Raw genomic sequence first — 14,971 nt, forward strand, 5'->3', positions numbered from 1 at the left:
AGGGCGGGGAGGGGGGGGGCAATGGAAGGGTGAATGAGGCTTAGGGAGTCCCGGCGCGGAGAGCTGTGCTATAGACTTACCCCAAGAGGCCTGAGGATAGTAGTGCAGGCTAGGAGAGTTAGCCGGTGGTGCAGGCCCAGGGAAGCAGAGAGAGGTGAGGGCGGGGCCAGGACCAGAAGCGGTGCTCCTGGAGCCCAAGAAAGGGACTGAGTTGCTCTGGGTGAGAAGGATCAGGAAACAGTATTGGTTCCCCAGGTGCCTGGGGCCCCAAGACTAGGAATGGCGCAGGGCCCAAACTAGGAGTATAGAACGGTGGGGGCGGGGGGGATGGAAGGGTGAATGTGGCTTAGGGAGTCCCGGCGAGGAGAGCTGCGCTATAGACTTACCCCAAGAGGCCTGAGGATAGTAGTCTACACATAACATTTTTAAAAAAGAATGTGAAAACATTAACCCCTTGGGCATTACTAGTAAATAAAGGTCAAACTATTCTGGTAGACAGTTTCATTAAAATATCAAAAATAGGGGCTGGAGAGATGGCTCAGCAGTCACAAGCACTGACTGCTCTTGCAGAAGACCCGGTTTTGATTCCCAGCACCCACATGGCAGCTACAAACCGTCCTTAACTCCAGTTCCAGGGGAATCCGAAGCCCTCTTCTGACCTCCGCAGCATTACATGACACGGGTGCACTCACATACATGCAGGCAATATACTTGTACACATAAAAATAAAGATTTAAAAAAAATATATATATATATATATATCGTTCTATTTTTAGGTACATCCAAAAACAGAAAGGAGGATATCAAAGTAATTTATACCCATGTTTATTGTATCACTGCCCACAATAGCCAAGAAATTTAACCTAAATGTCCACTGAATAAAGAAAATGTGGTATATGTATACAGAGGAATATGATTCATCCTTAAAAAGGAAATCTGATTACATACCACAACATGGATGTACAATAAGACATTATACTAAGTAAAATAGGCCAGTCACCAAAAGACAAATAATGTGTGACTTCCCTTATATGAAGTATATAAAGTAGTTTAGCTCACAGAAACAGAAACAGGGTGCTTATCAGGGCCTGAAGAAACAGAAAATGAGGAAATATTCAATAAATAGAGGGCTCAAGTTCTGAAAGAAAGTTCTAGAGATCTATCTCATAGCAAACTAAACATAGCTAAAACTACTGAACTATATACTAAAAACAGCTAGGCAGTAAATTTTATGGTATGCTTTTTGTACAAATATAATTTTTAATTCAAAAATAAAAGGCGGCAATCCTGACACAAGCCATGAAGGGATGAACCTGGAGAATATTGTGCTAAGTGAAATGGGCCTGTCACAAAGGGACAAATACATGCTTCCATTTACAGAGGGAACGTAACATGGTCAAAGTCATCGATACAGAAGCAGCACAATGGGCTGCCAGGGGCTGAGGGAGTCCATATTTAACAGCATCAGTTTGGGAAGATGAAAAGCTTTTCTGAGGTTGGACAGTATTCACAACAGCAGAATGATTGCATGGTGTACTTAATGCCACTTAACTATAAACTTTAAAATAGTTACAATCTTAATTTTCCTTAATTTATTGAACTCTGGACTTTTATTTTTATTAATGTACATTTTTCCTAAGCTTTTGTGCATTTTATACAATAGATCTTAAATTTAGATCTCTTCCCCCATCTGTACACCCCATGGTCCCCCCACACACTGTATTTCATGCATTCTTTCATACATGTTATGTCCTATCCCGTCAAGGATTTGTATCTAGATGTCCCTCAGTACAAGTTCATCCACTGAAGTCTAGTCAGTCTAGAGTCACTCTCTTAAAGATCAACTCCTCCCTCACCCCACAGTAATCAGTTGCCAATAGTTCCTCAGCTAAATGCTGCCCATTTCCCCAGTTCTATGCTGAGTTTTTGGCTGGAGTCAGCATGGGTCTTGTGCATGCTGTCACCATTGTTGCAAGTTCATAGAAGCAAGTTCCCAGAGGACCGAAAAACCTCTGTTTCCTTATGTTCATGCACCAACCCTGTCTCTTATATCTTTTCACCCCATCTTCCACAATGGTCCCTGAGCCATGGGTGGGTGAGGTTTAACATAGGAGTCCTATCCAGGCACACATACTCTGCAGTCTCTTATTCTCTATACCTAGGCCAGTTGTGCCCTTCTGTGTGCATCACAATCTGCTGCATGAGGAAGCTTCACTGTGAGAGCTGAGTGATGCCCTAGCATTCTCTCTACCCCCAGTTCCATTATGTTCTATGAGCCTTAGGTGTAGAGTTTCTACTATAGATGAGTCACTTAGGGCTGGGTATCTCTCAGACAGATATTCTCTGTGTATGACCAGTTGTAGAACTCTGTAATAGCCTCCATCTGTTGCAAAAAGAAACTTCTTTGATGAGTGGTATGCAATGTAATTTGATGGTATTTAGATCTCCTCCCCCAATGTTGTTTTATGTCATATTTTAATGGTAATTTTTAAAACATCATTTAAAGCTATTAACACCTATATAAAAGATCTCACATCAACCTAACCTTCTACCCTAAGGTGTGTACTAGAAACTAAGAAAATAAACAGAGCCTGCTTTCTAGGAGTCATTCAAGGAGTGTGGACTGGCTTTTACTGGCACGATTCACAGAAAGGGCTTTAAGCAGCCCATTACATAAGAAATCAGAAACTACAGAACAAGTAGTAGGGTAGCACCACAGAACCCAGTCAATTCCAGAGGCTACAGAGAAAAGATTTCAAAGTGTGAGGGGAGCAACTAACATGCTTGGGGGTGGTTGTTTTTTTGATAAAAATAAGAAAGATCCCAATTAAAAACCTTAGTATGAAACAGATTGATCAAAAGTAGGAAGTCAATGGGCAGGAACATACTGACAGAAGGAAGTAAAGATTAGGTGAGTAGGACCAGAGAACTTCTCTGGTCCTCTGGTCTGATCTAAACAGAGTATAAGGGCACTGAGGGGACCTGGCTTTGACACAGGGTGTTTTATACTGTTGGGTTTGGTAACTGCCATAGGTACTTTCCACTGTTGTGATAAAACACTGACCAAAATCAACTTGGGAAGAAAAGGGTTTATTTTATCTTACTCTTCCAAGTGACAGTCCATGACTGAGGGAAGTCAGGGCAAAAGCTCAGGGCAGGAGCCTGGAGGAAGGAGCTGAAGCACTGACCATGGAGAAACACTGCTTACCAGCTTGTTCAGCTACCTTTCTTATACAGCCCAGGCCCACCTGCTCATGGAAGGCACCATCCACAGTGGGCTGGGCCCTTCTGCATCAGTGAACAATTAAGAAAATGCTTCAAAGGACTGCCAACAGGCCAGTCTGATGGAGGTATTATCTCTCCATTGAGGTTCCTTCCTCCCAGGTGGCTCGTTTCTATGCAGTTGACAAAAAATATCCAGTGCAGTAACTTGACTTGAACCCAGGAGAACTGCTGAGCTCAAGAGTACTGATGTGGGGAGAGACAGAGGTGCACCCCTGAAGGCAGACAGGTTGCTAGAGCTCGCTGAAGGTCCTAACAGACCTAAAGCAAATGAGAACGTATGTATGGGCTCCAGGTTAGCCCAGTCTCTGAAGAGAGAAATCTTTCTTAGTCCCCTGGATAGCAAAATAAAATAGCTAAATGTAAATAAAAAGAACTTAAAGAGTCCTGACCTGGATACAGGCTTAAATTTATTATAATCCCAAAGAAACTTCCATCCTCCAGATTTATCTACAAACCAAGGCATACATACCCCTCAAGTGTGGAAAGCTCTGTTTTTTGGATCACAAATTCCTTACAGCACAATATGTGATAATTTGCAGGTGTATGTGTGTGCATGCGTGTGTGCGTGTAAGCAGATTCTGTAACTTGTAGTACATCCACAGTATCTCAAGAGTCTACAAATGACTTTGGACAATCACTTGCGAAAATGAATTCAGTCTGTGTGGAAGACACACATCTCATCTTACCGTGCAAACTGCTTGAGTCAGGTGTTTGCATCCCTGGCGATAGGTATTATGGACTGCATCAGGCCTTCAAAACAAATATTCAATTATCAAGATAAAGGAAAAGAAGTATGTGAAAATTTTCGGTATTTCAAAATTTATACTGAAACTTATTAAGCATAAGATCGTAATACTTACTGCTTCCTGTACCAGGAGAGGACTCCATGTTCTAACACTACCCAAAATAACTTCCAGCCAAAAAATCTCGTACTCTAAAGAAAAATGACCAAGATTTTCATGCTGAAGCATATGAATTCAAATACATCACTGACACAAAGTAATTAAGTTCAAACACACTGAGTCTTCCACCTAGACAGTACTGAACAGTACAATGTGACCAAAGATGCAGTCATACTAAGTGCATCGAGGAAAGCACAGCCTCACGACAGGGCAGCTGCACAGAGGAGATGCCACACTGCTGAGATCAGTGATGAAAAGGAACTATGTACAGAAAACAGCAGTTCTGGGCTTCAACCACAATTTCTTCAGAGTTGCTAAAGACTGTTTAAAAGAAGAAAATTACCCAAAACTTATACAGTATAAATACACTCATCTATACAAATTTACAACCAGGGATTGTTTAAAAATGCAAAAGAAGTCATGAGATAACATGCTTAATTCTAGAAACCAACTGAATTCTAAAACACACAAGATGTCTACAACCAGAGGAATTTTGTATGTCCCTCCTGTGACAATCCAGGCATTAATTTTCTGCCATGTCCTCCAGAGCTTGATGTTTTCAACAAAAACAATACTGCAATTATAATTTAGTGAAAAAATATTTTTTTCTCTACTGTTAAATTTAATCACTTTAAGTGCAACCAACACCAAATAAAAGATTGGTATAAGAAAAGGAAACCTCTTGAAACCCAAGAGTATACAAGTATACATTTTAAGATGAAAGAATGACTAAATCATATAAACAGACCTTCCTTGGCTTACCATAGTGTGTGTCCCAATAAACCCAACATGAGTTAAAAATATTTTAAGTAAAAAATGAACTTAAGGGCTGGGGAAGTAGCTCAGTAGTAGTGATCCTACCAAGCACATTCAAGTCCTGGGTTCAGTTCTCAGCACCACTCAAAAAATAAAGCATTTAGTATATTTGACCTAACCAACTTCAGAGCTCAGCTCAGCACACTGATATTTACATTAGCTACAACTGAGAAACCCATCTAACAAAAAGTCTACTTGATAAGAACTGTAATGCATCTCATGAACATACATGGATGGGTACTTCGTAGTACTAGTAAGATCCAAAAAAAAACAAAAAACAAAAAACCAGGCTGGGGTGTAGCTCAGTGGTAGGGAGCCTACGGAGCAATTAGGCTCTAGAGATTTAGCAGTGACCAATACAGGAAATATTTGCAGAGATAATAAATTTATAATAAAAAATAACAGAAATATAACAAGGCTCTGGAGAAAAAAGCCAAACATGCAAAACACATCACTCAAAGCACACTGGCAACACAGTACTCCACAGTCTTGGTTCCCCTGATGGTCACATGGGTGATTGCCCAGCATCATCAAGCATCACAGAACACCACTAGGAAAAGACCAAAATTTCTCATCAAAGTTTCTACTGAATGCATGTCTTTTTCACATTACTAAAAAGCCAAAAAAAATCAAATCAGACCATCTTCAGTCAGGGACAAGCTGTATGTCTGAAATGACAGGAAAAAAAAAAGAAAGAAAGAAAAAGAAAAGAAATTAACAGAAACAGAGTACCTGAGAATTGTTTCCAGTTTTATAACTGAAAACCATCCCATCCTACCTTCCAGAGAGGGCCTTCGTACCGTTTCAACGCTTTGTAGATGGCCTATTGGAAACATGTTTCATTAAAAACGTATGTATAGATCTCAAGCCTTCAACATTTTTGGTAAAACTTCCTTTATAAATTTAGTCAACACTACTACATACCTTACTACCAAGAATATGTTTCATTTCAGCACCCTGGGCAAGGTCAAAAGGTTTCTGATCTGTGTAAAATACAAGGGGAAAAAAGAGACCGTGAGCTTAACTACACTACAAAATTTATGTGGCAACTGTACCATATTAATACTCTTTCATTCTCCCATAAACTATTCCTCCCCTCTCACCCTACCCCCGACAAAACCCTAATCGAAGTTGCCCTCTCAATTCCTCATGGTTTCCTCCTGGCAGCTATTAAGCCAGAAAACCAGATTATCCTCAGATATTCTGTACAGGTTCTGTGACCCATCAGGCTTTCTGGCCTTAAATCACTGTCTTAGTTTTCTGACTGCTATAACAAATTACCACAGGCTTAATAGTTTAAAATACAGAGCTATTATCTTCTAGCCAATCTGTTTAAACCTTATGTAAACATATTCCAGGTAACTGCTTAATTCTTATAAATACTAAACACCTAGTATATATTTGTTGCTTTTGTCTACATTTCCTCTTATGAGATTCTGTTACTATGAGATTGTAAGGTGTCAATCACCATTTTAGGCCCTAGAGATTTAGCCGTGAATACAGGAAATAGTAACTTGGAAAGATAATAAATTTATAATAAAAAAGTAACAGTAAATCATGGTATGCCAAGATATTTTCATGAAAGATAGACTATAACTATCACTTTAGATAGAAGCTGAGGAGCTGGTCTGGGAAGACCTTTCTGAGAGGAATGGTTAGACTCGGGGGAAAAAAGGATCTAGCCTTCGAATACATAGGAGAAGGATGTTCAGGGGTAACACCAAGCACAAAGGCTCTGAGGTAGGAACAAGTCAGTGGCCAGGAGAGAAAGAGAGGTCATACCAGATACGGCTGTGTAAGCGGGATGTCTGTGAGTCAAGATGAGGAATCTAGTTTTCTAAATATGATAAAAAAGCTTCTAAACATTTAAGTCAAAAAGAAAGACTATTTAATTTATTTTTAAAATTCTGTCAGTATTTTTAAAATGTAAATTTTAGGGCTATGTATGGTGGCACAAGCTGGAGGCAGGAGGATTTCTGTTATGTTCCAGGCCAGCCAGGGCTACACAGTGAGAGTCCCCTTCAAAAAAGTAAACTGTAGTTATTTCATGATTTTGTGAAATTATAATATTAACTGGTTGGTACTATTGTACTTGTTTTTTGTTTGTTTTTCAGTTTAAGAAATGGTCTCTCTGTAAGCCAGCTGGACTGGACCTCACTATGCAGACCAGGTTGGCCTCAATCTCAGAGATCACCTACCTCTGCCTCCCAAGTGCTGAGACTAAAGGAATGCCTGATCCAACCAGTACTTATTTTTAAATAGCTCTATTGAGATACAAATTCATACACCATACAATTTTAATTTAAAATACACAATTAGTTTTTAATATGCTCAGTTAGACAACTCTCATGGTTTTTAAAGGATTCTCTCTTTTATTAATATACTGAAATATTTATAGAAGAAATGGCATGCTGTCTGGAATTGCTTTGAGATAATCTAGAGGTGGGAAGAGATGAGAAGAGTGTGGTCACTGTGGGCAGTTATCGCAGGAGAGCAAAGCACTTATCAATTGACCATCCTTTTGCTTGGCTTTGCTCATTTCCATATTACACCGTTAAAAGGTAGTGACCTTTTAAAGGTATGGGGTGGCTTACATCTTTGGTCCCAGCACTAGAGAGGCAAAAGCAGGCAGATCTCTGTGAGATCAAGGCCAGCCTGGTCTACATACCAAGTTCCAGGCCAGCAGGGGCTACAGGAAGACTCCATCTCAAAAAAAGTCAGTACAACTGCAAGGTAGGAAATGGCTTGTAAGAGTATGTAAGAGAAAACACCAGTTACAGAGGAGCAACAACAGTGCAGAAGACACTGGTAGCTTAAATCAGGCTTCAAAAGTTTTCTAATATGAAGAGGAGAGGAGTTCAGAGTCATTCTGGAGGCAGGCCTATAGAGTTGCTGATGGGTAAAGGCAGGTTACTGACATACTCCTTCTTCAGTGAGGGGAAGAAACCTTTTTCAAAAGTTCACTGAGAAATCAGTGATCAGTTTGGTTTCCTACACAAGTAGGAAGATAGCGGTCTCCCAAGTCTGTGTTATTTTTGTTCTATCTAAGGGCACTTTTGAGAAACTATCCTTTCAGCAGAGGGAAAGATGATAATATGATTTCTTTCACAGAATTCTGTCCTAATGCCTAAAATAAATTCTGAGCTACTGCCAGCTAGATGAAATATCAGAGCCTTATTTCTGAATTCAATGTCTACAGTGCCCTGCACACAGGAAAAACTCAATAAAGTACATTTAGAACTAAATGAGATGGCCTCCCTACCTACAGGAACTCATAACCAGTCATTTCAAAGTGTGCAATTCTTATCAAAATAAAATAAGTGGAATAATGAGTAGTTGAAAGTGTTCATGATACATCTTCATTCCTTAGTGCAAAAAGTCAATAAAAATGCCACTTCTCTTCAAACTAATTTGCATGTCATGGAATTTCAATTAAATCCTGAGTATTTTTACCAGGAACCTAAAAAGAAATTTAAATGCCATGTGCAACTCTTACATGCACAGCAGCATCAAAGCCAGCATCAAATAACCAGAAGAAAAGCACAAAGCACAAAAGCATCCTGGATATTCAAGGGGCCATACCCACCAGGAGCTTTCCATATCACTTTTTTGAGTACTTCATGTAGTAACTCTGCCTGCTTCCAAAATGGATGTGTAACCCTGCACTGGATAGCTTTAGTAGTCAACTTGATACTCCTGGGTAGAGGGAGCCTGAATTGGGGAACTGTCTCCATTAGACTGGCCTGTGGCCGTGTCTGTGGGGTATTTTCTTGATTGTTGAGTGACGTGGGAGAGCTCAGCCCACTGGGGGCCATGCTACCCCTGGACAAGTGGTCCTGTATAGTATAAGAAAGCAGGTTGAGCATGGGCCAAGGAAGCGAGCCAGTAAATAGCATTCCTCCAAGGCCTGTGTTTCAGGTTCCTGCCCAGAGTACCCACCTTGGGATCCCCAAGTGATGAACTATGACCTGGGAGATGTAAGCCAAATAAACCCTTTCCTCCCCAAGTTGGTATTGGTCAGAGTATTTTATTTTTTTAATATCTGTTTTTAATCTTATGTGTATGAGTGTTTTACCTACATGTATGTAAGTGCACCAATGTCATGCAGTACCCACAGAGGCCAGAAGAGAGTGTCAGATCCCCTGGACCTGGAGTTAAGGAGGGTTGTTAGCCATCATGTGGGTGCTGAGAGTCAAACCTGGGTCCTCTGGAAGAACAGCAAGTGTTCTTAACCACTGAGCCATTTCTCCAGACTTGGTCAGAGTATTTTTATCACAGCAAAAGAGAAGCTAAGACAAACCCCAAGGTCAATACTGTGGCAATTTCTTGGTCATTTAGAGACATTGCCAAAGTGGTGAAAAATTTTAGTTGCCCAATGCTTGCTGTCTCAGCTTGTTCTACAAGGGGCAGAACAAGGCAGAACTTGGCTTTCTCATTTCAGTGCACATAATCGGCAAATACCCCTACTGCTGTCTACTAATACCATATTTTGGTACCTTTTGCTTATGACTTCTGTTGGGAGCTATTAATCCATTATGTACATAAGCTGTGGCAGGCTTGTTTACTGAGTTTGTGTTTTGCACACCAGTACCTAATCTACCAAATCAGGAGGAATGTGTTTATATGGTAGAGCTCACAAAACAAGTATTTGAAGGCTCCTTGACCCTCAGATACAGGTGGGGAAAACAGCTGTTGAAACTAATTGAGTTCTTCTGCATAAAAAAGGCAGAGCTGAAATAAACCAGGGCTGCAGTATTCACTGTCAGTCCTCCCAAGCATCTTTTCCTTTCTGTCTCTTGTTTTTTCTTTCAATCCTCATTCCCCCTTTCAGGTACTGTCCATCTTGGCCGGCTGGCACCGGCAGACTTCCCGATATAAAATGGCCCCAAAGAATAGTGTCGAAGGGCTGAATAATGTTCCTAATTGCAGAACGGTGATGTGCCTTACAGAGAAAAAACAATTAGGGACTCTTCGCTCAGGCTACAGTAAATACATTGCTGGCTACGATGTGAGTGTTCATGAACCAAAAATATGTATTTAATAAGGTGTTTTCAAATATTTTTATCATTTATTATGTGTATGTTCTACCTGCATGTATGTAAGTGTACCTGTGTCATGCATAAATAAAGTGTTTTTAAGCATCAGCAATCACAACACAAAGTTAATCCATTGATCACTGGATGAAATTCTGTTGCCCAGAGGCTCACAGGACTTTAACCCTGGGTTTCCCGTAGGAACAATGGCTCAGAACTTACTAATTCAATGTTGGTGGCAACCTTAGGGAACATTACTGCAAGTTGCCCTATCATTCCCTTGATGGTAGGGCTGTTTTGGTTAACAATGGTATCTCATTTGAGTAGAGGGTGCATTACTAGTTAAGTCTTAAAGGAGAAGAAAATTAATGGTTTTTTTTTTTTCCTTTGCAAATGCCTTTATTTCGAAAGTTGAAACCATCCAGTTTAACAAAGGCTGGATATCAAAGCAAGTAATTTTATATAGTACTATCTTAATTTCAAGTGTCAGAATGACAAGAGCTTTTATCAAGATGCTTACCATTTTTGTTCTTCAGATTGGGGTCGGCTCCACTTTTCAGAAGCTTTAAGGCACACTGCTTATGGGCCCGGTAAGCTGCACAATGCAAGGGAGTATTTCCTAACTGATCCGAACAGTTAACATCAGGAGGATTGGGCCTGCTGAGCTACCAAGGAAATGCAATGCAGTTATATACCAAAGATGGCCTTCTTCTACACAGAAGGTTTCCAACAGAGCCTGGAGAAAAGCAGGGCTCCCAGGTACTCAGACTACCCACTTTTAGCTCACTACAGCAGCCAGCCTGCAACTCCCAGGCTTGCCCTCAGGAGCCCTGAGGTCTCAGGCCTGTGTCCCATCCCACACTACACCCGCACCAACCCATCTACCCCTCACATCAAGATTGCACTAAGATGTGCTCGCTCTTCCCAGGCTTGCACTTCACACTTGTGACAGCTAAGCTATCCATCATGCTCCCACAAGCAGTCCTGGAAAAGAGTTGAAACCAGAGATGTTCAGGGTGTGAATGTCATGGTGCTGCAGAATTTGTTGTTCCCACCTTACTGCTTTAGGATTCTATACAGTCTCCACAAAATTTAAAAAATGTAGCAGGCACTATACTTAGAAACCAAAGAAGCGCTTTCAAATGAGCCGAAATAACTTTAAAGCAAATGGCAAAGCTTCAGTCTTGAATTCAGAACAAATTTAGAGTTTCATGTTTCCAAGGAGGAAATGGAAACTGGAAAGTAGGTCTCCTACGAAGGGAAAAAAGCAGGCAAAGCACTCGATCTGTTCAAACATAATCAAGGTATTCAGAAACACTCCCTTCTTGGTATATTACTTCTAGGAAGACCACATTCAGAAATCATCATTCATCAAAATAAGAAAAATGCATTCTTGTATAGGATCTTGCATTTTTCTCCAGTTTTATATTTATTTATTTATTTATTTATTTATTTATTTATTTTTATTCATTCAATTGTTTTTGGCTTTTTTAAGACAGGGTCTCCCTGTAGCTCCAGCTGCCCTGGAACTCACTATGTAGACCAGGCTGGCCTTGAAATAACAGAGATCCACCTGCCTCTGCCTCCCAAGTGTTGGGAGTAAAGGCGTGTGTTATACGCCCAGCTTCTTTAATTTTAAATGGGTTTAATCTGAAATTTTTCAAAAAGTATTTCCTTAACTATTTGCTATGAAAGACTGGATTCTTTATCAGGTTTTCGGTAGCACGTAAGAACAGAAATCAGAAATTTAGGAAAAATAGATCACTTAAACTGCTTAAATTATTACCATACTTGGAGTTGTTGGATATTTGAGAACATCTGATCTATTCCTATGATGAGTTTTTTTCTTCCACAATTCACTAAATTATGAACTTTAAGGAAGATATTCCTGCTGTATAAAGAAATCATGCTTCTTATACCAGAGCTATGAGATCAGCTGTTCTGCCTTCTCTGGCTGCTGCTAAGAGTAATTCTTCAAGCTTCCTTTGCTGAGTCCTCTCTACAGCTGCAAAAGGAAAAATATGCATTACTCCACTGCTCAGCACAATCCTACAGAAAAATCCATTACAAAGAATTCATTACAGAGTATAAAGAAGAGGCTGGAGAGACGGCTCAGCAGCTGACAGCACTTGCTGCTCTTCCAGAGGACTCAAGTTCAGTTGCCAGCACTCACACTGGGTGGCTCACAACCAACTGTAATTCCAGCTCCAGGGGCTCCGACACCCTCTTCTGGCCACCATGGGCTCCAGCACACACCCACCATACATTTGCACAGATACATGCACAAAAGTAAACATAAAAATCTTTGTAAAGTGAAAGGTCAAATATATCTATGCTAAAATAACTCAGTCATACATATAATATATACTATAGCTAATATTTAATACAATATATATTATATACTAAAACATTGAAAATCGAGAATAAGGGTAATTTGCAAAGAAAGGAACATAATGTTTGTTCTTTTTATTCATGGTGGATGTGTACATTCAACTTTCTTTGAAATAGCAGGTATCATTTCTGTATTCCATAAGAGTCCAGTAAGTGCTATTATCCCTTTTGCACAGTAACTGTACAATTTGGGCTTCCATTTTAATTCCATTGACCATTAATACAGTGATAATTGGACATGGACATTGATTTGTTGTTTATGCTGAATGAGACTTTCACTAGTCTTTGTAACTACTTTTATTTTACTATAAGTTTTCTGATTTTCTAATGAAACTTAAAAAAAATTTTAAATGCCAAGAATACAAAGAATAAATGGGTCATAGAAAAAATCAAATGCTTTGAAGTGAAACTCATATTCAGTTATATCTGTGAATTTAATTGCTTTTCATTTTAGATGAGTTCAGTTTCTGTCAGGCTGGAGAGAATGGCTCAGTAGTTAAGAGCTCTGGATATTGTTGCAGAGGACCCAGGTTCAGTTCCCAGTACTCACAGCCCCTAACAACCATCTGTAACTCCAGTTTCAGGGGATCCTATGCCCTCTTCTGGCCTCCATGGGCTTTGTACAACACAGATGCACTTACATACATGCAGACTATACACTCATACACATAAAATAAAAATAATAAAATGATTTTTTAAATGAATAGAAGTAATTTAGTTTTGTCTTAATACATGGGTAAAGTTACTACACATCTTCTATTCTCACGGTTTTATTTTCACATCCTGTCTTTCCCACTGTCTCCACACAGGCTTCTGTCAGTGGGTGTTCTCCATCTTTCCTCTCACTGACTCTGCGAGTCTCTGAACTGTGAGCTCGTTGAAAGGAGGGACATCCCCATCATCTTGTGCATGTCTCTAGTTTGGATACACTTCTGAGCTGCAAATGTATTCTTTCATCATTGTTCAAGTCATGACTCAATTCTCACCCTTAACTATCCCAAGCGTTTATAATATCAGACATAAAGCTGTTAAGTCAGTAATAATCAAATAAAGCATAGTAACAGTCTACACTATTTCTCTAGGAAGAGAAATAAATGATACCCTAATAGGCCTTCTAGAATTTCTAGGCTCATTCACAAGGGAAAACAGTCAAAGATACTAAAATGAAAGTCCTGTGTGCTCCTGGGCACTTCCCATCCTGTGCCCAGTTATGTTATACAAAGAAGACTGCTGATCCAACCAATGAAAAGCAAATATTCCTGTTTGGGATGAGGTAGCTCCTAGGGGTTCTTTTCTTGATGTGGGGGTGCTATTTATATAGATGCTTTAAATTTATGGAAATAGTGAGTTACACAGTAATGATGTATAATTCTCACTAGGTTGCCAAGGCTGACCCAAAATTCCTGTGGCTCCTGCCCCTACCTCCTGTGTACTGAGATTAGAGGTATGTGCTAAGACACTCAGATCTCAGTAAATGTTTCTTAAACCAAATACTCCAAATTCAAAATCCATTTTAAGATTGTTTATTTTTATATTATGTGTATTGAGTGGTCTGCCTCCATGTATGCATGTGCACCACATGCATGCTTGATGCTGCAGAGATCAGAAGAGTGTGGGATACTTGGAGCTACAGACAGTGGTTAGCCATCACATGGGTGCTGACATCCAAACCCAGGTCCTCAAGAGAACTACATACTTTTAACCACTGAGTCATCTCTCCAGTCCCAGCATTGTTTTAAATTTAATATGACTTTCATTTCAACCACAAACCAAAGTTAGTTGGGGCTAACAGATTTTTTTAAATATTTATTATTTTTATTTTATGTGTATACATGTATTGCCTGCATGTAGGTAAGTGCACTCGTGTGGTGCAAGAGACAAAAGAAGCCGTCAGATCCCCAGGAACTGGAGTTATGGACAGTTGTTAGCTGCCATGTGGGTGCTGGGATTTGAACCAGGTCTTCTACAAGAACCACCAGTGTTCTTAACTGCTGAGCCATCTCTCCAGCCCCCAGGGCTAACATATTTTAAATCTACCTTAATTGGCTGGGCGTGGTTGTGCACGCCTTTAATCCCAGCACTTGGGAGGCAGAGGCAGGCGGATCTCTGTGAGTTCGAGGCCAGCCTGGTCTACATAGCGAGTTCCAGGTCAGCTGGGGCTACAGGGAGACCCTGTCTCAAAAAGACCAAAAAAAAAAAAAAATCTACCTTAATCATGCTGACAATTAAGATACTTTCTCAGAATAAGTTAAGTAATAGTACACTTGAAATGCAGCAAGCACTTGAGAAGTGCTCAGGATACTTCAGGATAGGAAGTCTCTACTTCAACCAGATGTGGGGCACACATTTTAACTCCAGCACTCGGGAAGCAGAGGTAGGAAGATCTCTGTGAGATAGAGGCCAGCCTGATCTACATAGCAAGTTCCAGGTCAGCTGTGGCTACAGGGAAACCATGTCTCAAAAAACAAAACAAGCAAACTTCACCTTCCCGCCCCCACACACAAAAAAGGTCGATATCATAAAAAAAAAAAAAAAAAAAAAAAA

The 14,971-nt window shown here is 40.1% G+C and overlaps 1 protein-coding gene across 5 annotated transcripts in view; it reads right to left on the reverse strand.

The window, feature by feature from the left end:
* Positions 1 to 14,971, reverse strand: part of Osbpl1a (oxysterol binding protein like 1A) — a 262,262-nt gene that overhangs the window by 180,055 nt on the left and 67,236 nt on the right. For 4 of the 5 annotated variants that reach the window (XM_029570707.1, XM_029570705.1, XM_008847619.3 and 1 more), the window contains 6 exons: positions 11,956 to 12,041; positions 10,557 to 10,701; positions 5,928 to 5,986; positions 5,782 to 5,826; positions 4,146 to 4,219; positions 3,972 to 4,035 (listed from right to left, as the gene is read on the reverse strand). In XM_029570707.1, the coding sequence (XP_029426567.1) occupies positions 3,972 to 4,035; positions 4,146 to 4,219; positions 5,782 to 5,826; positions 5,928 to 5,986; positions 10,557 to 10,701; positions 11,956 to 12,041 (473 nt within the window). The remainder of the gene's footprint in view (positions 1 to 3,971; positions 4,036 to 4,145; positions 4,220 to 5,781; positions 5,827 to 5,927; positions 5,987 to 10,556; positions 10,702 to 11,955; positions 12,042 to 14,971) is intronic. The other variant, XM_029570706.1, reaches the window with a different exon arrangement.

Source organism: Nannospalax galili, unplaced genomic scaffold (assembly GCF_000622305.1).
Source record: "Nannospalax galili isolate Female #2095 unplaced genomic scaffold, S.galili_v1.0 scaffold162, whole genome shotgun sequence".
Taxonomy (NCBI): Eukaryota; Metazoa; Chordata; class Mammalia; order Rodentia; family Spalacidae; genus Nannospalax; species Nannospalax galili.